The sequence below is a fragment of the Parus major genome, chromosome 3, assembly GCF_001522545.3.
Source record: "Parus major isolate Abel chromosome 3, Parus_major1.1, whole genome shotgun sequence".
Lineage (NCBI taxonomy): Eukaryota > Metazoa > Chordata > Aves > Passeriformes > Paridae > Parus > Parus major.
In genome coordinates this window covers 28,237,065-28,263,582 of record NC_031770.1, presented here as the reverse complement: position 1 = coordinate 28,263,582, position 26,518 = coordinate 28,237,065, and the positions used below count along the sequence as shown (strand labels likewise).

Here is a 26,518-nt window from a genome sequence, read left to right as displayed (position 1 = left end):
AACTACTACTTGGTACACCTCAAAATCTGCTGCACAGAAAAAATACACTGGTAGTTTGCTTACATGGCTTTTGCAGAGACAATTACTGTGAGCAGCAGGAAAGACCTTTATAAGAAGAACACAATTCAAATGTAACATGCCATGGCCTCAAGTCACTAAACTAATCCTGAGGGTTTCTCGAGGCTTTTTGTACTTTTGGCAAAAAGTATAAAGAAGTACACATTGCTGCTTCAATTCCCAAACACTGAGAAGTATCTAGTCTGTCAGTCCCTGCTAAACACAGCAAAGACTGGTTTTGGAAAAGAACAAGAGAGAACTGTATATTTGCTATTAAAGCACAATAATACAAATGCTGGAAACATACCCATACATTTTTTCATGGCACATAAGAAGTAGCCAGCAGCATAAAGGGAGGTGCAACAGCTCACAAGCGAGTAATTATGCATTATCAGAACCTAGATACTGTGATGAAAATGTTACAAATGCAGAAAGACAGATTGAACTTAGATGAGTAAAGTATCTCAACTTCAACACACAGATAATGTGACAAGGTGTGGCACAGAACTCCAGGGCTTACTGGCATGATTTTAACATGACTATCAGCTATAAATGACAAAAGCCATAAATACATCAGAATGTCAGACACATACCAATACCACTCAAGTATCTTTCTGCTGTATCGTTCCACATCACACATCTAAAATCAGATGCTCTTCAGGGCACTGAGAAAATGCAAGACTTTTACAAAGACAAAGACTTCCTTTGTGTCACTATTCTGCTAGGCATCAAGAGGTTAATATCTTTCTAAAGATACTGCTAAAAGTGGAAAAATATGCAATGTATTCATTAGCTCATGGATGATTTAGACAGATATACCTGGGTGGTCTGAAACATACTTAACCATCAACATGCGACTACGGCTGGAAATACAATGGAAACTAATAGCCCATTTGCTTTTAAGAGTTCAGAAAAAGAATCCTTTGGAACATAGAAGGATAAATACATATTTGACTACAATTACTCCCTCAACTGATACTGACAAAAAGGAATTAATTAATGAAAAATGTGAAAACTACTAAATACATTATCTGTGTATTTGCACATGCACATGTAATCTATGTTTTCTTAAAGTTACTCAGAAGTCTTATGTCTAAGTCAAATTCTGTTTTTTATTTTCTAAACTGCACCCAAGAGTTTATCCAGATCAATATTCTGCTGATCAAAATGTCAAGATACCACGTTTCTTCACTCACACAGACTTTATCTCCAAGTTATTATAAAGCTGTGGTAGTCAGTATTTCCCATCTTTCCTCTACACAGAAGAGTCATGACCAGTTCAGAGGAAATCAACTACCCTATTAGCAAAAATAACAACACATCATTGAAACCATGCTAGACCAGCTTGAATGTGGTATACCTGAGAGGTCTAACATAGTTTTTTTTTTTTTAAGCATTACAAGACAGATACTGAAGACAAGGGGAAGCATTAAAACATTCTTAATTTCAAAAAAGGAATAAATTCAACGAAAGAAGATTGATTTTTAGTCCTCAGTCTTCCATTTTAGTAAAAATCTGTTTCTCAGCAAATTTGCCAAGTGGTAAACAGATCAGTAAGGTTCAATGCCCTTAAAATTAAATATTCAGATATTCTCCTGAAAAAAGCAATTTACTAAAGCAGCAAATTCCAAAAGCATCGCTAACCAAGCCTTTTAGTTTCTACAATAGTTTATTCAAATGTACTATGTTTATATAGAGAACTTACCTTCCCCCCCCCCNCCCCCCCCCCCCAAAAAAAATTAGATTCCCCCCGACAAAAGCTATCACTATGCTGTACCATAGAAGGCATTCAAAATGTACTGCCATGGCAAAGTACAAGCACGGTTTTCAGAGGCTGTGGTGCTACAAGACTATCACATACAAACAGAACTAGCTGAGAGAAGATCTGTCATTTCTCCAACACACATACACACATATACTCACAGCAACCACTATAGCTTTAAGCAATTTAAAGCAAGAGTATGTTATCATTTACTATGTTATCACATGTATCAGGAAAAAATTGAAAAGTTCCAAAATGAAGTAGAATGAACATTCCAGAAAAAAACTCTCACTCACTGTTCAATACGTGGGGAGAGGTACAACTTAGGAAAAACCTGAGTAGCTTCTGTGTCCTCAAAACTAACGGAGAGAAGTGCAACATCTTCTCCAGGGTCTTCATTCACATCCTGTGAATAAAAAAGCTTATAAACATAAAAATATACAAAACATATAAAAGCAAGATAAAATGGTAAATAACAAACTGAATATTTAAAATCTTACAGATAAGAACTAATAAGTCAAATATTAATTTATTTAGGAGATGCTTAAGTGAGAAATCGAAATTGTAACCCTTGTAAAACAGGTTGCAAATTTATTCTTTCCTAATATATTGGCACTTTAAAGGTATTTCGGTCTGCTTAATTTCCTCTAATGTATCAAAATAAAATTACTGAGTTATGAGTTTATGAAGTATACAGTACTGTAGCTCTTCTTCAATTTGGTGAACTATAAATTTCAGTAAAGATACAGATTTCATTTTTAGGAATTCCTAGTTTGATACCAGATGCAAATGCCAAAGAATTTTTTTAGATGTTGTAATATTACTGAGTTATGACCACACATTCTGTATTTGTAATTTTTTGAAGTAGTTTATGGTTCAAACTTTCCAGTGTATTGTATTCAACTCCTGTTGTGGATGAAAAACATTTTTGCAATTAGAAACTGATATTTAGATGTCACTGCCTCCCAGTTTCCTGCAAATTAAACTGATGCATTACATTCAGCAAAGACTGCAGACTCCAGGAAAATACAGTAGGAAAAAAAAAAAAAAAAAAGCAAGCATGCTAAATACAAGTTAATGTATTCACAGTTGAGGCTTTCTTTATATCAGAACAATCAGTTACAGCTTTGGGATCATCTAGAATAAACTGTTTCTGGTTAGGACCTCTAATTCATAAATCACATACAGTACAAACAAGTGTATTTCTGTCACGCACAACTTCTCTTGACCTCTAGTTAGAAAGTAATGAGTTAGCAGTACAGTCACCTTCACTGACAGCAAATAATACAGTGCCACTTTCTGCTCACAAATAAATCTTTCAACATGTTTGTTCATATGTATGTAGAAACTTGTCAAGATGCCTTTGTTTTTATCCATTTTGGAAAAACAGGAGAGGAAATAAGATATGTGCTCAAAGAAGGACCAACATGGTATAGAATGCTCTGGTATGCTCTGTCCTACAGGCAGCTGTGAGGAAGGAACAGGCAAACTACTTAAAATATTCTTAGGAGGCCCTGCCCTATGTGGGGAGAAAAAAAGTTAAGCGACCTTTGAGTGGTTTCAGGAAGGTGATCTTGTGCCATTGGAAGCTCTGGCTGGATGGGAGCTGTTAATGTCCAGAGAGATGAGCTGCATATCAGCTATTACGTGCAGAACACTACCTGCCAAGAAACTCAGTGACAAGCTGCAGGGAAGAACGAGTCTTAAAAAAGCCTAATTGTCTCAGATGAAGAATAAGACAGAATTGACAGTGTTTTCTTAAATTCTGCCTTGGTGTGCAGCTCACTTCTGACAAATGAAAGAAAACTGTACTCTTAGAACTGTCTATAAAATGGTCATGAGCACACTGTGAGTGGAAATCAGAGCATGGTTTTAACCCTAAGTTGCAGTACAACACTCCATATGAGTGGTGAGCACAAACAATAGCTGTTGTCCTGTTGTGATATGATCAGTTTACAGATGGCATTATGTGATGTGGTTACCTGTAACAGCAATGGACAGGATCTCGTGACCCAAAATGTTCCCGTCAGTGTTATGTTTTTAAGTGGTATTACCATCTGGACTAAAGAAAACAGAACGGGTTACAAAACCTTTATTAACATGACAAATAACAACAAAATATACCGAAGAGTACAGTCCACCCTGACTTTTTCCTCAGTATTTCATGTATTTCCATCATCAAGGAAAAAAATTAAATAAGGAACAGGTTTCAATCCTGAAGCTGAGTATAGCATTAACTGTTTTTTTCCCATTAATTTGCTAATTGTCAATCAAACGAGAACTATTAAGAGATATTAAACAGCAATGCTTTTAATGTTAATAACAATTTAAAAGATTTTATTTTAATCTTAATTCTTCAAGAGATGACAGGTACATAAAATGGTTAGGTTGATGAGAAGCTCAACATAATGTGATGTGCACTTGCAGTTCAGAAAGCCACCTTCATCCAGACCTGAAGCAGTGTTGCCAGCTAGATGACGGAGGGAATACTGCCCTGCTGCTCTGCTCTGCTGAGATCCCACCTGTAGTGTTACATCCAGCTCTGCCATGGACAGTAAATCATCTCTTTAGTCTTTCATTTATGCTTAGTGCTAAAAACAGATGTGCACACAGAGCTTGACACCATGTGTAAGACCAGTTTCTGGAATAATATCAGGTACTTACTGATTGAATAAAGTCAAAAGAAGGAAACAGAAAAAAACAACTTCAAAACAGACTAGGTGAATGCCACTAGAGCATCCATTAACATACACAGTAATATTACATTATGTTTTCTGTGATCACTAGTGAACTTTATATGAAGACTCATGCCAGGGGAAAAAACCCACACAACCACATAAATAATCTCTGTATCTTTGCATGTTAAGCTGCAGGAAAATAAAATGTGTAGTAAGAGCAATAAATTGAGACATGATATTTTTCCATTTACAAAAATACACCCAACAAATGACTGCAACTCCTGCTACCAGTAGAGCACCATGTTATGTTCATACAGCTACTGTCCAATGCAAATCCATGTAAAAAAATTGGCATTCTTCTATAACTACCACTTTTCAAATGGATGCATTCTCATAACCCTGAGAAATGAAAATTGTTACTTAAAAAAGACCCAAACGCCAAAACCAGCACTAATGTAGGTTTTAAAAGATGCAGTGCAGTAACACCATGAAGCTGCTCAAGCTTATTTTTGAGGTGGCCACAGATTTACAACAAACTCCCTTCTATCTGACACCATACCATTTATTGCTTTCAGGCTTTGTTACTTTCATATATGGAAGAAGCTGCTTGCTAGAACTGCATTTGACATTAGCGTATCTGTTAGAACTGCCGTTTATAAAACAAAACCACATGTCTTACAGATAAACTGTGGAAAACTTTTCAACTAATAAACTTTTCTGATGTTGTCTGAACCAGTTACAACTTAACTCCTTCAGTGATCTCAGTCCCGGTAATCTATTGAAACCTGTAAGTGATTAGGTGAGAAGATGGAACTTTCTAATACCAGGCCACGACATTTGCCCACAACAGGGGCTGAGATCTTTTCATTACACCACGGTGTCCAACAACAAATGTTGTTTTAATGCTTCCTATCAAACCCTGCACAGACAGCATCTTCCCTTTTCCCATTTCTGCACATGTATTTATATCAAAGAATAGACCAGATCTGAATAGAGCAGCAAAGTGAGTCACCTCTATTCCTGTTTTTCAGCTGGCTTCAAAAGAGAGAGTGACATACAACTGCTTTGGTAATAAGATACCCTTTTAGGAAAAAGAAAAAAAAAAAAAAGAGGCTGCTGAACTTAAGTCACATCTCAATTTTTAGTATTTAAGCATCCATGCTTTTTCTTCTTATAATTTGTAACTCAAAACACAATAGATGCTTTTATTAAACAAATTAATTTTATATTCAAGAAAAACTGATTTTGTAAGAATGCAGAATGGCAGTTTTGTATAAATGTCAACTTTCAAGGTTAGAACTGCCAAAATAAAAGTGCCATTTTATACTCACAGAGCTTTTTCTACACAAGACTCTACAGAAGGTATTATTAAAATGAACTTCTAACTGAACAGAGAATCCATCTGGGCCACAGGAATTTTGAGGTTTAAAAACTGAATGTCAAAATGCTTGAGATCAAACATGTGACAATGCACACCTATTAATTTTTCCACAACAGTCTCATGCTTGATAGCAAAAAAAACCCAGCTTCTAGAACATCGTAATGTAAAAGATCCAATACAGATTTTCATGGTTCCTTTCTGCCACCTTGCTGCTATTTCTTTTTTTTTTTTTGTATTTTTCTCATTTATGAAAATGTCCATTCAAATCAAACATGAAAAAAATGGATATACCCCTTAACATTGAAAAGAAATATTTTTCTTTCTCAAGTACCGCAGGGGTTTTCCTATGTTTACAGAATACTTTGCACAATGGGACCTTATCCTTGTCTAAACCTCCAAAGCACTGAGGTGAGAAAAGAACATCAGGAAAAAAATCTAGACATTTTCAACCCATATGCTTTTTTCCTATTACATAAACCTAGCAACTATTTACAAAAGTAAATCCTGTGCATAACTTCATAAACAGAAAACCCATGGTATTTTATTTTAATTTACCCTTTTTCTACATAGCCAGTGCAGAGGAAAGGTTCATTAAGTATGCATTTTCAAAACTCAAGAACAAGAGACCATGTGAAAATATAAGTGAAGAACAGAAAAAATGAAAATGGAAGTTTGGAGGCATTTAGAAATATTTCCCCCATATACCTCATGAATGGACTTTGAGTATCACAAAACTCAAAAGAAAAGCTTAAAATTCTACTTCCAATTGTATCAGCACTGCGTTAACAGCCATTTGTTAGTTTTCATTTCTATTCATCTCTATTTACATTTAAATGCATATTTCAATGTTTACAGCTGCTGCCTTTCCAAGATCCTTAATCTTTTTACAAAGTTAGTAGGAGTTGTTATGAAAATTACTATCAAAACCACTTTAAATACACTATCTAAATGACATTGTTTTCTCATATCCTACCTACTGTAATTGAAAACTGGGAATTTACTGGAACTGACAATTTATTATGAGTCAGATGGTCGATAGCCAGGCCAACCAAAACATCTGCTCTGCAGAGTCATAACTGCTATAACCCATTTCCTCTTGTGCCTGGAGTCCTACCAAGTTGTACATTAAAGTTCCTTTTCCTTAAAGATGCAGAGTATGGAAAATCAGTTATTACCTTTTCCTCATTATAAAAAAAAAAATTGCCTTGCAGCCTCTGATTATAGTATACTTAAGAGAAGAGGTATTTCTGTATTTGGCACACAAGTGCAATTCCCTGCTCCAAACAGTAATGCTTAAAGTGGTAAGAGACTTCAGTCTTGTCCTGGGCAGTAACAGGACTGTCTTTCCATGAAAGATTCAAGATGAAGACAGCATGGGACTGGAAGGTGAACATGCAATGGGGTGATGTACAGATCAAGGATGTGGCATTGAGAACCTGTTTAGTGTGATTAACAAAAGTGAGAAGAAAATAAACTTCAAATTTGGTAGAAAGGATGGGACAGTATGTGCAGGAAGAGTACTGGCATGCTTTGGGGAGGACAAGCAGCTTCTGACCCTGGGGACAGCAGGAATTAAGACAAGGGAGCTGAACTTCTGCTAAGGCTGCTAAGTTTGTACTGTGAATATACACAGCAACTGGGGATAAAAGTGAGGGAAGAAAAAGAACACAAACTGTTAAACCTATTGGATGTTCCTTTGAAAAATAAGATGCCTCACAGATGATTGATATTTTAGATGCCTCCCAACAATATGGTGAGTCCAAATCAGATTGAGGAGGGAGGTTCCCAGCTAATTGCTCCTTCTTGCTGGAGGTTTGTGAGATCTCCATTCTCACAACTCTTCAATAATTGTTTTTCTGGTATGATTAATTGAAGGAATGGAAAACTTGAACAAATGGGGAAGGGATCGCTTAAAATAAACAAAGGATAAACTTACATGATGTGATAGAGGTTGCTGGGGAAGGTGGAATAGAAAGACAGAATACAGATGAGAACAGAATGGAGGGAGGAGACCTTGATCTTAGCGTCTGCAATCAGCTTATACTAAGCAGGTCTTTCAAAAGACACTTACCTGCCTGTGGTACGTCTCAGCCCTACCAAGTCAGCCAGCTTCATTGAAGCTGAGTGTGAAATTTATATTTCAGGATCCTTTCTGAAAAAAGAAAGGTCTCTAGAAGAGAAACGCATGAGAATAATGTGCATTCAGAAATTTAATTTCTTAGGGTCAAATTTAGTTAGTGCAATTCTGCGTGATACATACCTGTAACATACTTATTAACAACTGATCAGAAAAAAATTCAGTTTTGAAGCTGAAATGTAAATTACACCAGAGAATACACAACACTGTTTGCTTCACAACAGTTCGCAATGTTTGGCTTTTTCCCATCAAATGGCAGTATGCAATAACACGAAAATAAAGCACAAGCAACTTGTACCCTTATTGTGTAGCAGTTTCACCAGCCAGCTTTGATACTAGCAGCTACAAGTTCTCCCTCTCTTTTCCTTTATCTAGTGTTTGTTTTGGAATATTTTTTTTATTTTTTGAAATAAAGAAACACACTAGTGGAAAGCAGGCTAAGGAATGTGAAGTGGCAAATGAGACTGAGAAATCTGCTTCACTCTAGGGAGAATATTTAATCTCTCCAGGAAATTCTTTCTCCTGTCTTCCAGGAAACCCACCAGGTCTGATCAAGGAGTGTTGATTCTTTAAACAGGATCTTTAATGAAAACAAAGCCAGTTACCTTGAGTGCACTGCTCATGGCATCAAAGCATTCCATACAGACTCCCTCTCCCAAGGTAACTCAGCAAAATATTCACCTGGCAAACACTGCGCAAAGCATGTTAGAGCTCAGTGTCGTTCTGATTTTAAAAATTACATAGAAATTGTAGGCTGGGAACAGCCTACCAAAAAAAAAAAACCTAAAAAGCAAGCTTCTAGGATAACATACTGTGTTTTCTTCATTAAACAAAATAAAGCAAATATCTACTGAGCATTAAAACTATCAGCAAGACCTCCAAGTATACCACTGGGAATCAATAGCTGAACATGAAAATGACGGATGTTACACAAACAGTGTGACATCCCAGGGGTTCTTTTCATTGTCATTGTTCAGAGTTTTCTTGTTCAACATTTACACATGAATCTGCTTTGTCTATACTCGTTTCTTTTGTTATGGTCACAGTTACAGCTACTTTCACAATATGATTGACTGTTGTTAAGGAAAAGCGTAAGAAACTACAAACAGTTAAAAGAAAGAATAACATTCTTGTCCATGAAAATACATACTAGATTCAAAACTTTCAGGATTAATGCAATTTCAGATGATAAAGATTAATTTCGTTTGACAGCAGAAAAAGTTGTGGTGACGCTTTCAGCACAACAATACTGTTTACTTAGGTCTGAAAAACAATCTCAGAAACAAGGCAGATTTCTTCAATGGTCAAAAACATGTTTGGGCAAATTCTAGACTCAAATCTGAAATACATAATCTAGATGTGGCACAGAATAAAGTAAATATTTGGGTGCAGCATAAAATTAATATTTTTTAACTGATGTGAAACAATTTTAAATGTTTTTACATATTCATTTTCACATACAAGAGATACAAAATGTATTTGCATCCAAGGATCATTCTATCATATTGACTGAATACAAGTCTTCACTTGTTGAGTATGTTTTGATGACACTACAGTAGAGAGTATTTAACATTTTTAGAAGAGATGATATGTAAGATGCTGTTGATCTTAAATTTCAATTAACTCAATGAAACTTCAGTATGAGAACCCTAAGCCAGGACATTACTCCAATATCAGGTATCACACTCAGATTAAAATTAAAAACCAGCATTTATAGAATTTGGAATACATCTGCAAGTGAATCAAATTTAAAAAAAACAAAAAAACCCACAAAATAGGAAGAAATATTAGAAATCTAGATTTCTGGGCAATAATCTCAGACCTGGCTTTTCTGTGCATTCACGAAAAAGCAGTTTGGATTTCAAGAAAATTTAGAACATCAATTTATCAAACACTACACAGGAGTGCTGCTTAATTTTTGTTTAGTTTCATTCTAACCTAACTTCTAAACAGACCACATAAATCATTAATTTATTATAAAACACTACAGTTTTGCCATTAAGTACATTACCCTGAGAAACATCCCTGCCCCATTACTTTGACGAAGTTCTGCAGGAAAGAAAGATTCCAATAACACCATATCTTTCCTAGAACCTCAAGGAAAGCACCTTTAGGTTGACAGGAGCACTTGCCTCTGTCATCACCAGCTGATAATGGGGTGAACAAAGTGTTCAGAGACTGCAAAGCTTCATTTTAACTGTTCTTAAACAGCAAGCAGCAGTGGCATCCACTCAATCCAAGCTAATACTGCCATGTCCTGACAAACAGCTACTTCCTCAACCTGTAGTTATGACACATTTTTTAATGTAAGTCCTGTTTTTAAACTTGTTTTCCTGATAAAGATTTAGGGACACATAAAACCTGGAATTCAAATCCTTCATTAGGATTTCACCAAGACTCAAAACTCTCCAACCATCTCTTCAGTCAACTGGACTATAATTTATTTAGAAAGCAGTATTTGCATTCTTTTCCCCCATTTTACTGATTTCATGTCTCTTTAAAAATAGCAATGTCATTCCAGACACTGGAATTGTCATGCCAAAGAACAGTCATCTTGGGTCCAGCAGAAAACAAAGTCTTCTAATAAATACTCAAGTACTTAACTAGAGGACAAAGAAATCATTAATACAATTCTAAATAAAATAATTTTCTTGCTAAGACAACCTTCTAATTGCCAAGTACAGCTCTTCTATCCATGCGTATTTATAGGTACAGATTGACAAAACAAACATAACAGCATAGTATACAGGGCTCATGGCTGAAAGATTCAGCGGTGACAATTATATTTGGGAAGAACATAATTTATTTGTGCAAACAATCATTCTAGGTACAGAGCTGTATTGTTTTAAAGATAATGAAATAGTTCATTGATATAATTAATAGATCACACCAAAAAAAAGAGAGCAAAAGTTAAAATACTGTGAAAGTGACATCAATTGTATTTCTGTAACTGTGTTGTGTTTATAAGCGAGTATAAGTATTTTTTTAAAATCAATCCAACTTCTAAATAAAAGCTTTTCCCCCTGCTCTTCACATATTCTTCCATAGTCCTAGTTCAGTGAGTATCTCTACAAAATCAGAAATACTATAGATTACATGGGTCACAATAAGAACACCAGAGTAAAGCCATATCCTGAGCTATGTCTTCAGTGAACCAGGAAGTACCAACATGATTTTACAGATGAAAAAGTGAATAATCAAAGTGTAAGGTAAAAACGAGCAAAGTTAAACTTACTCAGTGGTCTTTCACCACTGCAGCTTAGCACTGCTGACCTGATTTAAAAATATGAAACATTTTATTTTAAAAGGAAGTGTCAATATTAAAACTTAACTGCTATGAGCTGTCTTGTCAATTGCTGTTTCCTGAGAATAACAGAATGTTAGTTATTAAAGTTCACAGGAGCTTTGATTCAGACTGCTGTTCTTCATTCCCATCTCAAGGATATATTTGTATTTCTTCTCCAGAGAATTCTATTATCCCCCCCAATTCACAAGCTGCTATTATGCATTCCCATTTCAAGGAATAATATTTTTCTTTTCCAAAGAATTCTATTATCCCCTTGTCTCATTATTCCATTTATGTCTCACGGATCTTAAAAATAGGAGTGAGTGTCTGTGTGGGGTGTTCTCTGCTTTTGACAAAGAATATGGAAGTCAGAGCATCCTGCCCCCTTGATCCCTCCCTATATACAAACATTCAGCTTTCCAACAAACAACATACATGGTCTGCACACCAGTCTAAATGTATGCATTAAAGAGTAATAACTGTAATAAAAATAAAATTTTTGCAGTAAGAAGAGGAACACAGCTTTTCTCCTGTACTTGTGTGAAGGTGGATCCTGATACAGGTGAGAAGGACACTGGAATGAGGGATAAAAGCTGTATTCATAAAAAATGGTTGCGACATTGGTATTTCAGAGCTCACATCTGTACTGTTATGTAAATCAGGCACATAATGTGAGAAAAATTCACAGGGGTAGTCTCTATATATAATAAAAAAGCTACATTCGGTGACATGGTGTCAGGAGAGGTCTTTGGAACTTCCAGTGTGAGACAGTAATTCCTGTACTTTGGCAGACAGCTCAGGTAAAGGCTGAATCACCTGTTGTTGTTTACCTTGCCTAAGACAGTGCCTGAAACACAGGGTGTTCAGTTCTGATGTGATCCCACTGAATTAAAGTGGTAGTTGGTAGAACAATGTATCATGTATTTCCAGATGGAAGACTGACTCCATCACTGACATTTCCCTGATTACTGACTCAGAAAAGATCACCAAATCTTTTCTCTTATCTGTTCCATCAGTGCAGCCACCACCAACTTAGGATGAAGAATTTGGAGAAGTATAGTTAAACTCTTTTAATAGTGTCTAGAGCTGTATTTCAATGAAAAAGATTAGGGTTCAAAGGCTACTAATATTGAAACTACCCTTGAATTTTCAAAGTCTTTCCTGACACTTTCTCTCATATCATCTGTTCCAAAGTTCGGGGATAATTTTCTCTATATGCAACTTTTAATGCTGTCATAAGGCTCAAAGTCACCTGCATAAATTCAACTGTTTCAGCACAGCATCCCAGCATGCACAAATTAATAGAGAGGAATATCCTCTGTTCTAGGTCTGATATTCAGCTTTCTGAATAAAATTGAGTAATGCATTTTTTTGTCAGGGAGAGAGATCTGATGACATACAAGCAAAACTTGGATCACAACAAAAAGTTTGAACTGGAAGCTTCTTACCTTGTTATATAAGAGAGAGCATTTGATTGTTTTACTTTTAAATTTTCTTTTTCTTTGAAGCAGTAAATTAAAGACTACATTATTTTCAGAAGTTTTCTGAAATAATGCAAATTTGATGTTCAAGCTTCACAACTGATGGGATTTGCTGGATGATTATTGATTTGGTATCACCTTGCAGTTATGAACAGTTAAAGAGTTCATGGGGACACACAGAAAATGGTAACTCCTCTATTTCCCCCTTCTTCATGAATCTCAGCTTTCCTACAGGGAACTATTTCAAAATAATATAGTCCTTTAGTTGTCTTGCATGTACACCTATAGTGGGGCTCACTATGATACTTTTTTGCAGACAATATTAAGCATTTCTTTAAAAGCTTGATAGAAGTGCACAATGACACTTTTTTTTTACTCTTCTAAAATAGCATGTGAAAATCAAAATACGTGCCAGCTAAAAAACAGAGAAGCCAATACTTAAGATGTCATTATAAAAAAGAACAGATTAAACATACAATGTAAACAGTAATATTTAAATTTCTATGTATATTATTAAACTAAGTCTGAAACCATTGAGCCTTTTCTATTAAGAAGCCATTTAGAAAACAGTTGTGTTTAATCAGTAACAAAATTGCAGTCAACAGCATTTTAAGGATCAAGGAAGAAGGAAGATTCAAGTCACATGCATTCTGGAAACTCTCTGAAATTGCCAAATTCAGCTCAATTTTTCTAATTAATCTTTCCACTCTCATTGACCTGATTTTTGCAAATCTATGTAAAATTCTACCATCTTGATAGATCATTGCAAAATTCCTTCTTTTTACATCATGGCATTTATCTGGAAATGAATTGTCTCATCTATTATTTCTAGGGTTCAGACATAATTCTAGATGCTTATCCTCTCTTGTTATTTATGAATATTAAGAATAGAGAAGCTGTCAGCCCACCATTTTCACTTTGTATACAGCACCTTCCAACAGTCACATAAGAAAATCATCTACATTCTGCCCCAACCCTCAAAACTACCCAATACATCAGTTTTCACATCCTTGGGAATAGGAAAATATACTACAGAACACAGGAAAGTACTTGAAGCTAGATATCACCTCTAGCTTCAAATAAACACACTGAGAAACACTGCTCTAACTATAAATATATTTCAAATTTTTGCCATCAGAGAAAAGTCTGTGAGTCTGCTCTAATTAAGACTGAATACATTAAACAAAACCACTAACTGGTTGCAGCATGTTCCTTTTAAGATCTACAAGTCAGTCTCCTGTTAGAGTCACAAGTGAAATAGCATACAATCAAACAGCATCTCCTAGGGAATCCAGTTAGAATCATCTACATAGAATCAGTTCAACATCACACAGAACCAGTTCTAATATAAGACCTTGTAAATTTAGGGAACATCAAGACTTAGAACTGTGACTGTAGTAACAGAAATACACTGTGTATTTCAACAAACAAAATAATTAGGAGCTATCCATGGAGCAAGTAAATATTTCTTTTGTCCTCACAATAAAAAGAATTGCTAGTCATCAATACTGGAATTCAACACCAACTCAGTTTTATTTTATAGCTGTGCAAAGAATGGACCTTCCTTTATATTTAATTCCCACTTGTGCAACCTGCGTAGCCATGGGATGAATCTAAAAATTCTGCTAGCAAAGCTGTAGCCATATGTTTCTGTTATATGCAGATCATTAGCAATATAACAACTTGTTTAATTGAAAATTTTAACAGACTTCACTTCTTCAAATAAATCTATCTGCATTTTTATTTATATTTGTAAAAGCAAGGACAAGTAATTTCATTATTTACTTCAGAAACTGTTCTAAACTTATGGTCACATTCAATACTTACCTATGCTTTAAATCTAATAAATGCCACCGTAATCTTAGCATCACTGAAAATAGTAAAACTTGGAAAACAACCTATCAAGAGAAATACAACCTCAACTCACACCAGTTTCATTCTACAATCTAAATATAGATTCACAGGTTTACACTGGGAATAGACCCTCATTTTTAGTTCTGTTGGGTACTTCTTTCAAATGTGTATCTGTGTGCTGCAATAAAGTTTATAGTATTTTGCTTCTATTGATTTCAAACAATTCAAGAAATAACACTGACTGCAACCCATGGTAAAGTGTCCTACAGCTGAGTACATTCAAAGACAGCATTTTGAGAGAAGATATAACCATTTATTTATGTTCACCTTCCTTTGCACAATGCTATCATTGCAATGATAAAAATGTTTAGACATAGCCATGGCATATGCAGGTGCACCACCAATATGTACGTACAGAGGTTCTTTTCAAAGAAGTTATGCTCTAGTTATCATATGGACACTACAGTAATAAGCTCAAATGAAACAGAAGTGAAGATCCTTCCATTCTCTCACTCTTTGGCTGTTTCATTTGGGATTCAAACTACTGTCTTGACCAGTTCTGACCTTTCAGCCCGGACAGTCATGTCATGAACACAAATTTCTCCTTAACTATGAAGCTCAAGACGTCCCCCTCTCCACACAGCATTTTTAACTGTTTGGTCCACAACAGAACCTATTCCTTTGATTTATACAGGGTCCCACAGCAATCTCCAGAAAGCTCTGTCTAGACCAAGCCTTCATTTATTTTGATCAATCTCCAGACTATTTGAGTAGTATTAAATATAAATTGTTAATATTCTTTGGAAATAACCATTGCCTTGGCTCCTTGTGAACACAGGCTTTTTAGGTCCTACAGTCTGTGACAATCAATATGAAAAACAAAGTTTTCATAAACAATAAAAACAATTTTCAATATGAAAACTTTAGAGCCTTCACAAAGTCAGCAGGTCTTCTTCTGAAAGTGCTTTGCATCTGTGTTTTAACACTCTCCCAATGTTATCAATGGCAATATTTACAGATACATGAAAAGAAACCTGATATTTTCCTTCTCCTCCCTAAAAAATATGCCATTCTCTTTTGTCTTCCTTCACATTCAATTCCTCAACATCCTAAACTAACTCAAAGGCTTCTTAAAACTTTTTGTTTGGTTTGGGTGTTGCTTTTTAAAACACATTCTTTTATTTCCAAGTATACAGAAATGGACGTTTCAATTGCTTGAGCTCCTTCAGACTGAAATACAAACTGGCTACTTAAACACATCCCTCTTAGTTTTCACTCACCACAACTGCACTTACTTGACACTAGCTTGTCTTATGGCTGTGTCCAAACAGATGTGCTTATGACAAGTGGTAATTTGTTTGCTTTTAATAAACATAGAAAAGATACCCTTTCCTACTAGGATTAGTCAAGACCTACAGATATGTATCTCTTCTCTTCCCCCAAAACTTTAATTTTCTTCATTTTGAGAGGAGCTTAAACCTCACTGCATTAATCAAGGATAGTGTTCCTACATTAAGAAATACTCTCTACAGGTATTTTTGTATCTGTAAAATTGCAGATGCTTTACATTAAAACTTTAATCTTCACAAGATTACTGTAATTATTAGTTACACTATAATAACTGGTTTTGTGGCAACCACGTGTTTGATGCTCTATTGTTAAAAGAAGAACAGTCCCTTTCATAAGACTTTACTATCTGGAAGGCATATGTACAAAGATACCAGGAAAGTCCAGAGACAAAATTTAATATCCCAGGTTTTCTCTTAAAGTTTGCTTGCTTTTTATTCTAATTGATTCATTTTTTACAGCTCTCACAACAAATTACCTTAGAACAGGCAAAGGAACTAATTGAAGGGCATTCTTTGCCGTAGGCAGTTTCACTGTCGAACACATCGATACGTGAGGTACAGTTGTTTAAAAAACAGGGAGAATAGAACAGACGTACTCCAACACTGATGCCACATTTCCTTAGCTGAGCTAAAATTACAGCTAAATGAACAACTTGATTTTTTTGAAATATGGTTGGGGAAACCTTTGACATAAAAATGTCCAAAGAATGACTTCATGGAAATGCGTTCAAAGGACATCAGCAGAACTTCATTTCTTCTGGAGGTTGGCATTTTCAATTGAAAAGCCATTCTTGAGAATGAAAAATGGAAGCTGATGTTATACAGGTAGACAGATGTCCAAGATGACTGTGATGGATATTGCAGCAAGTCCATTATATGCTGTACTTAACGTTCAATTAACCTGGAAAGTCGAGGCTCAAGATTTATGGTGAAATTACTATTGTTTGTATAGCTCCTCATAAAAAGTAATCCGTTTATTTTCTGAGAAAACAGTTGAAGACAAAATGTTGCCTTGATTAATAGGGAGGTGACAAACAGAACAGGGGGTAAGTATGAGCTATAAAACTTCTTAAAAAAAGTTATATAAAAACTCCTCATGTGAGGAATATAATAATTTAGATTACTCTTGATTGAAATTACCTTAGAAAACAGCAAAACTGGACATCTATTAGGTGAAGGAAAAATGCAGGGTGGGCATAGACACTTCCAGCACTCATCAATCTACAATATACTCCTTGAACAAAGCAGGTGAGGTCTTATCTTACTGCTTCTCGAAGAAAACAAAGATAACACAATTGTAAACTTTATTTCTTACCTGCTTACACTGGTGAAGAGCCACTCACTACCAGACTGTAGGAAAGGTGCTACACCTTATATAATATCTCATAGACTCAACAACTGTCCCCTTGTTTCATTTCAAATAAAACATTTTAGTGCATTGTTCATTAACATGATTAACATAACTCAATGTGTTTGTAATCTGACAAAGACTTTGTTTCACTATGCTTACATGAAGAGACCTTTCCCTAAAGCCCCATACTTTGTGACCTGGTAGCTTGATTATACACAAATTGCTGGCGGACTAATTGCCAAAAACATAGAAACACGTGCTTCCTTTGAAGATGAGAGGTTAGAGAGAATCAGATTAGATTTTGAAATAGGCAGAATAAGAGGAACTATTCTGCTGAGTCTTCATGGTACAGAAGTTCATTTCTAGTTATAGTCCATGATTTTTTCACCAATTTAACATGAAATATGAAGTGATGTCACTCTCCTTCTATCGCATTTTCGAAGGCAAAATGCATTATCCATAACAATGAATGGAACCATAAGTTAAGTCATGACATTGTAGACAAGTCACATAATGCACTGACTCCCCAAAAAATTTTCAACATTTCAATGCATCAACTATTTTTCATATATTCTGTGATGCTTGTGTTCAACTATGTCAGATAAAAAGAGGTTTATTCTTAGCAGAATATGTACATTTCCAGTGACTTAAACACTGTTCTTTAATCTAACATAGAAAAATTATTGTTAATGCCAAGTCCAATAGGAGATGCATTTTCTTGGCTGTAATTGTGCAGGGACTTAAGTGAGGGAATCAAAATCTTGAACTTTAAACAAGTGCTGGCACAAACCTAGCTGCACTAACCAGAGCAACCTTAAGAAATGTTGTAGTTACCTGGTGTCTGCTTACTAGACTACCTTTTTATGAGCCTCAGGCAGTTGGTGAATATGTATATACTTGCATTAATTCCCACTTAAATGAAATTGAATAAACTTAGAACATTCTAGTCTTCACCACAAATGAGGTGCAGTATTATTGTAACAAGGAAGTTTAGTAGGTATTTGCCAACTTTGAGAAAATCCTTGTAAGTGGACATCACAAATAAAGTAAATACTGATCTTCAATTTTACTTGTATTATAAATGATGCCATTTCATGTATTTTGAATTGGTGTAAAACTTCCATCTTCATTTTTTATCAAGGCCTAGCTTTTTCCTTTTTTTTTACACAAAGGAAGTTAAGTATTTCCCACATTTCAGCACCTGCAAAAGTAATGAAATGTGGTCTGACGGTACCCAGCTCTGAGTTACTTTCATTAATTATTAAAGGAAACAAAACTCAAAAAGAAAGGTTAACAAACTTCTGACACTACTACCAACAGTAAGTTAGGCAAGTGTAAGAGTGATCTGCTTTGGGACCTACAGTGTTGTTCTGTCTGAAAGACAGCACTGAGTCTATAACCAGAAATAAACAGGTCTTAGACAACATACATCTTCTCCAGGCATATAGAAATTCCAAGGACTTTGCAAAGAATACTACAGGTATGATTAAGATACCTTCCTATACTGCAACTCGAAGTCAAGATGCCTTATTTAGTATGCTTTTCACTTGATTAATTAAACACACTTTATTAATTAAATAAATACCATATATGGGAGGGTTTGTTCCCATTGACATACTGGGGGTCTAGCAGGTTCCAGAACAGTTCAGAGTGGGCAAGAGAAGAGATGGAAGCCACTGTTTTCAGGAGAGCATGAAATACCGTGGCACTAATCAATCAGATTTCTGGTACTAGGGTTTGAGCTCTGTGTTGAGAAAACTTGGCTAATATAGAAATGACAATGCCAGGTTTTGCATTCTTGTCTGAACTGATGCTGAAGCCATCAACAATCCTGACACTGGTAAAGCCACCTCAGCACTGGGAATAGCAATGATTGTGTAAGGAACAGTTGGTATCATAGTAAAATTTCATAAATGAGTTTCTTTCATAAAGCGTTGGATTCTTCATGGTATAGCCATGAGACTACTCCTGAACTCAATTTTGATCAACCTGACAACAGCTTGAGCTGTCACACCTAAAGACCTCAATGCTCACTTGTCAATGTCAGCCGGAAGAGAATGACACCTAAGTCTCACCACTGAAATCTTACTGAATGCTAAATTAATTTCATGCCATTGCTCACATGGATAGACTACAACATAATTTCCACTGTCTTCAACTTCATTTTGACATATTAAACTGATATTAAGTAATTTAAATAAAGCATCACAAAAGCATTTGAAAGGTCCTTATCATTCATAATATCTCTAGCCTTGAATTCATACATTTATGCACTTCAAGCTACTAGTAAAAACTGAAATGATTACTTAAAAAGAACTAAAACAGTATTTAAAATATAATCTATGACTAAAGCAAAAAATGTTTAAAACAGTAATGATAGACTTTTTCAGTTTGTTTGAAATTACAAAACTGCTCATTTCCTCCCTATCTCCAACACTGCTGTATCAAAGGACATTACTTGAAGACTTAAAAACACCTACTGAATGACAGCTCCTTAAATCACATAAAGTTCAACCATGATAAACAAATACTCAAATGGACAAAGGTTAGCACATAGAACAGCTTGTACTCACCTATTAACAAATATCATACTAAATTTAGGTTGACAGTCACAGCTAAATTAGCAGCTGAAATAATTATTGTATTTGATACTCAATGGCTTAAAAATCACAACTACTAGAATTTATTTCTGGTCTGTCACTACGTTACTCTAGCAAAACTTCATATACCAGTTTCCCAGGTTTAAAATGTGGAGATTAATACATCTTATCAATGATGTTATAGGGCTTAAGTCAGTATTTCACAACCTTTAGATTCTGACGGCAAAGTTCTCCATCAATCCTGCAGAAAGGAAACCTATTAATCTCAATTCCTTTAACTACCACCAACTGCCTTGTGAACAAGAAAAAATTTCAAGTTGCAGAAGCATTTCCAGTATCAGACAACTATCACTGGCAACATAAAATTCTTTTTCTAATAGAAAAAGAATGAAAGAGTAATTTGTTTGATGAGTCGAATTTTAGCCTGAAGTTTTTATAGGAATAATAAATCTTCAAAAACAGGATTCATAATATTGATGCAGAAATACTGAGACAAAATAAAAACTACTAATGGTGCAAAAGATACCACTTCAAATGCTTTTACCTGTCTGAACCAGTTCTTCTGCTTTGACACACCTACAATTCTTGTATATATTTATCCCTCTGAAACACAGAACAAGCACATAACACAAAGAGGCCTTTATATATAATGCCATATAATTACCCTTCACATTTCAGATGGTTTGAAAATCTGTGTTTATATAGTTCTGTGATCATGATCCTGTTGACTTCAATGAAGGCAGAGTCCACTTCATGGAATAAAAAACAGTTGTCTCTTGACTGGCCTCAACTACACCAATTGGGCCAATTAAACCAGCCTTTCTGGAAAGGTATCCGAAATATTTGTTTTTAAAAAATTGCATGCAACTAGTTTCATAACAGGAGACAATTTCTTGCCTTGATCACTTTCCAGCATCATAAACCTCTACTTTTTTTCCTAACACAAACACAGGGAAGTGAAACTACCAGCTAGTCCTTTCCCATAACCCATAATGGAATATAATGAAAATTTCTTTGGAAAACAGGGAAGAAAACCCACCAACCATGAGGTACACATCTGCTCTTCATTACAGCCAGAACTCTGGTTTGGAGCTAGAAATCAACTCTTTTTCATGACAGTTGGGTATACCAGTGATTTGTTTCCAAATGCAAGTGACCTTGTTCTCATTACTGAATAATCAGCTACTCTGTGTAACTACTATTATTTTCTGTATTTGTGTAAGAAAAACTGAGAATACAGATTTAGCAAAGCCATATCATCATTCCAAAAAGTTACACGGCAATTTGTACTCCATACTGTGTAATTATCTATAAATATATTGCTTTGTAGGCTTTATTGATTGAAATCTGTTTTACATCTTGTACTTGCACCATATCTAACTTTCTATAAAACACACTCTAAGAACACAACAGAAAGAAGTAAATTTTAGTCTCATTGCTCTAGTCCTTCACAGAAAATAAAAACAACCAAGAAAAATATGAATCCTTTCACTGCTCTGAAATTACAAGCACACTTTAAGCATAAATTCACTTACTGAAAAGTTGTCTACTTGCTCTTCAGCATGTAAATGCTCCCAAACCACTGAATAGCTGTGTAACCAATAACTTGTAGAAAGAAATTTAAGACTGCAACAGGAATCAAAACATTGTATCAACTTGGAACTGAATGTCACTAATAAGTTTTAAATATTTGCCCCTTGTCTTATATATGAAAACCCAAGAAATTATGCTACTTGCTCTCTCAGCATCAAAAGGTATCTCTCTAAGAAGCTCAGTGGAAACAAAAAATATTAAAATTGCTCTTCCTGAACCTTCACGTTAATAATCTCACAATGACAGAGGAAAGAGAAGACACTGATGCTCACTTTGATGCTTTAAAATATTTTGTAACATACCAAAATATATATTTGTACAATCTGTGCACCACCCATGGACATACAGGGATGCAAATGGCACATACTGTTCTCTTTTTGTGCTCAACAGTTTTGGACATTTAAAGGTGAGTTTGAGAATTCTGGTATTACTGCTAAACTTGAAAAGGAAATATACTGTTAAGATAGGAATGCAATTTCAAGAACAGTTCCTCTTCACTTTTGAACTTATTTTATGATTTCACAATCTTAAAATAAAATATATCTTTTTCCCACCATAGATATCAATGCCCAGTAATTTGTCATCATTCTCAAAAGAAATACAAAACATACTGAAAAACAATAAATAAACATTTTGCTAACAATTATGTTTGTACACAACCAGGTTAGAACTGCGCTGAAAAACTCTCTTCATATGCAATTTTCTGGAACACACACATCATCAAGTTCTTTTACTTCCTCATTTTACAGGCAACCTTCTAAACAAATGCAATTTATAACAGTCTCTAACTATGGTGGGAAAAAAGATCATAAAGGAAATCAGGCCTTGTATCCAGAGAAGGATTTACACAAATAGAAGAAAAATAAGTAGTTGTCTAAAATTTAAATTTTTATGCTACTGATGGTAGAAATATTTGATTTTAAATCCAATAGTCATTTAAAGCTAAAACATTTATCAGACTATTTCTTCCCCTGCCAACAAAATCTTTTTTTTCAGACATAGTATTCCTTCATGTGCTATTTGGAGGGAAGTACTTCTCTGCAATAAAAATTCCTTCTGTATTTTTTTTTCGTTCCCTTCCAACTTATACCAAACAAGAAAGCATAACAGACATCCTTTTATGGTTAAAAAGATCCTGACCAAGGTTCTTAATGTTCTTGGACAAGCAATGCCCACATTACCACATTTTCTTAACACAGTTTGAAGATGAGGATGATGCTTTACATGCTCCAGGATGAACAGATTTTTTAGGAAGACATGTCCTGACAGATATGCTTAAGAGAATAAGGTCATTGACTAATCAAGAAAGTCCATTAAAATAATGGAATTAATATATTTGTAGATGGTTACTTAACAGGACACTGTCAAGGTATTTTTGTCAACTTTTGAATATTCCCTTCTCAATCAGCATAATAAATGCTTGGGTCCACATTTGTCTAGCTTCCAGTGTGTTAGAAGCTGGATTGCAATTGATGGCTGCATTTAAAAAAAAAAACAAAAAAGAAAGAAATAGTCCTGAACTAATAATTTACATGAAGCGCTAAATTGAGCTTTTCCAAATAGTTTGTTTTCTGTGTAATAGTTTTGCAAAGATCTGAACATTCTCATGCACAGGAGAAACAAATAAATATCTGGAGATAATAATATAAAAGTTAAAACCAGTGTTTCTAAAAGTTTACATGCAATAAGCTTCCAAAATATTCATCTCAATAAGAATATTTTTCGTTGCATTTATGAAAGAATACAAAATTAGAACACATAGATGAAAAGACAGTCTTTCTCTGTGATTCAAAAAACACTAATGTTTTGTACAGCTGTAAATATCTTAATTGAAAGTACATACCAAAATTGCCTTAATATGGTAATGCAGAGATTATTCATCTTTCTCTACAAATTCAGACTCTTGTTTTTTCTGTCCAACCTCAAAATAGTTTTTGAAATATTTAAAATATTAAATGAGCAGGTAACAGTCTTCATATTGAAAATGTACTATTGATTCTTTTAGCTTACATTAAAGGAGAGATTTCCTTCACAGTAATAGTGATGATCAACTCAGTGGAGGAAAAAGAAAATCAGATGCACCATGATCTACCACAAATGTTTCCAAATGGATCACTTGACTAAAGATTTAACCTGTATAACCCCTTAGATGGGCATTCCTAAATTGACTTAAATTACACTGTATTTGATTAAGCTGCAGGAAGGAGTTTACAAACAAAATCAACTGGATGCCTTGGTGCTAAGCAAGAGTAAATATTCTGTGTAAATAACTTGTGCATTCATCCTACCTGAGTCAACTTGTTCTAAAGCTTTTTGGATGATGAAAAACATTTTAATGTCATCACGTTTTTCATTATAGTGTAGGCATAATGTAATAATTTTTCTCTCTTTTAATTTAATTTCAGAATCAGAGTGTATGTAACCACTGTTTTCAAATGCCTCCCCACTCTCTTTTCTCCTTTCCCTGACCTGTTTTTAGTCTCAAAAGATAGTTAAGTTCATAGAAGCTCTATGCAGATCAGCAGTCAGGTAGAGGAGAGACACAACTGCTTATTCCACCAAATACTGTGACTGGTAAATTCAGTTTGCTATGAATGACAGCAAAAGGGGTGCCAAATAGAGAAAATGTTTCTTATCTTTTGATAAATTGCTACACAGCACATGAGAGAACAATAACAGCATAGCAATTCAAGAAGATGAAGGATTAGACCAGTACAAAATGAAGCTTCACTATTTCTACTGCTTATAAATGTGGCGATTTTACTTAAAACCCACCTCTGTATGTGTCAAAAAACTGCTCTAGAAGAGAAGTCCTGCTAAGTACAGTCATCTTCTGTCTTGATAAAGGGCATTGCAAAACTAATTAAATTTCTTTCTTCAAATCCCATTTCTGCATATACAGATCACTGTTAAAATTTTCCAAGTTTCCTGGGAATGCATCCTTCCAAACTTAGGAGACTGCAATTTTCTCAATCTTACATGAAGTCTGCTTCTAAAAAGGCTTCAAATGACTCTCAGTTCTTTTCTGTTAAATTATCTCTTTGTGTTGTATCTTCTTTTATGTTTAGTATTGAAGTACTACGTTAACATAATGCTTATTCATACACACTTACCATCTTGCAACAGTGGTAACATTTTTATATAAGTGCCCTTTAACTTTCTACACCATTTTTCCAGGAGGCATAAGTTGATTCAGTTATAGTCACAAAATTCATAAATAAAGAAGCCAAGGAGAAGTAATTCTGCCTACTGCAATGCTGCCTCAAATGAGTCAGAGAAATAATATATGCATCCAAGTTGCTTTAATAGATATAGTCTCCTAAATGTGATACTATCATTGCCAGAAGACCTGCAAATGGGCCTGAAGTTTGATCACACATCTTCTCAAGAAGAAACTGGTAATATGTGGCAAACAACAACAAAAAAAGAAACAAAGAGAATATTTAAGATATCAAGTTGCTGCCATACAGGAAAACTGATGCTGCAAGAACACAATTGTAAGATGCCAGTTTTGTTTATTACAAATTCAGTTTTACAGCTTCTTATGAAACATTCACTATTGAATCAAAAGAATCTCTCTGGTAATTTCATTCCAACATTTCTTTTGTTTTAGGAGTACTCATAAAGCACTCAGTCCTAAAGCACTGTATTATTAATACCTTAGTATTTTATTTCTACCAAACAAGTAATATCCACCTATAATCTACACATCTTGAAATAAAGTTTCAAAAATTTCTGATTTTATATTAAAAAAAACCAAAAAAACTTGAAAAGGAAGTTTGAGTTCGCCATGTAAAAAAGAATATTAATACAAGAGAAACTGCTCTTCTGTTCAGTAGCTGTAGTGCAGTCAAGGTTAATTAGACAGAACAAAGCCCAGAAATTACTGCCATTTTAGCAGTCTTTTATTGACATTATCAAAATAAATGATATGTATAAAACGAAATGGATACACAAAGAACTACATTCTACCTAGAAAGGTAACTGTTTCATTTGTAAACAAATATGAAACACAGCCTTAAGAACATAAAATTAAAACTGTATTTTAGTTTAAATATTTCTCGTTCAAACTGCAAGTCAGATTGCATGCACTCTGGTCTCTGCCATTTATTTGCCTTTCAATCTTTTTTTTCGTAGCTGAAACACACTTTTCTTTCATGCAGAACATAGCTCAATTCTGTGAACTTTAAAAAGAAGGTATAATCGAAGTTTTAAGTATCTTCAGAGACACCGTTATTGTCCAAATGTGAAGAGGCATCCAAAATCACCTTAAGACGCTTAAGAATAGTAAAGAACATTACAGCAGCACAACAGTAAGAACCCATAATAGTGGGAAAATGGCCTAGGAGAAAAATCTCCAGCAACTCTGAAGTCACACAGCTCTTTCTGTTGACAGGTGTGGCTTGTTGTGGGTACGGAGGAGCCCGCCGAGCCCGAGATACTGGCTCTCCCCTGGAGAGGAGATACTTCTCTGTAAGAGAGACACAATGTATCGCTCCCATGGGTCTTTGAGTTAGCTATGTTAAACTGTTGTGTTTCATTGGTGTTCCCCCCTGCTGTCCCACCCCGATACAGGTATCTCGGGCTCCCCCCGCCCCTCTCCTTCCCCATAAATATCCCGGGTTTTCCCCGTTCGGCAGATTCGCTGTTGCTGGCACCCTTCGCCGAAGCTCTGCCTGAATAAAGGTTTGTGCTTAGCGGAACGCTGGACCAGCTTTCTCGTCCCTGCTTCCTGTGTTGCCTGCCCGCCGCCGCTGAACTGAGCTGGAATCACTTCGACTGCTCGAAGCTGCTCACACGCGCTTCAGCCCAGCCCTTTTCAGGGCTGTTTCTCTAGAGAAGTCACGGTGCTCCGGGCTTACCGTCGCCGCGGCAGCTTGTCACGCCTTCAAGCAAAGTGTATCAAAATGAACTGCTGATTTTAACTGCGCTGAGTTGTGAAGGTTATAGACAGAGAGCGAAGAAGAAGAGCACTGCTCTGGTCAGGAT

General features: G+C 35.2%; 1 protein-coding gene across 3 annotated transcripts in view; it reads right to left on the bottom strand.

The window, feature by feature from the left end:
• Positions 1–26,518, bottom strand: part of BABAM2 (BRISC and BRCA1 A complex member 2) — a 178,190-nt gene that overhangs the window by 84,034 nt on the left and 67,638 nt on the right. For all 3 annotated transcript variants that reach the window (XM_015620717.1, XM_015620719.1, XM_015620718.3), the window contains one exon: positions 2,116–2,225. In XM_015620717.1, the coding sequence (XP_015476203.1) occupies positions 2,116–2,225 (110 nt within the window). The remainder of the gene's footprint in view (positions 1–2,115; positions 2,226–26,518) is intronic.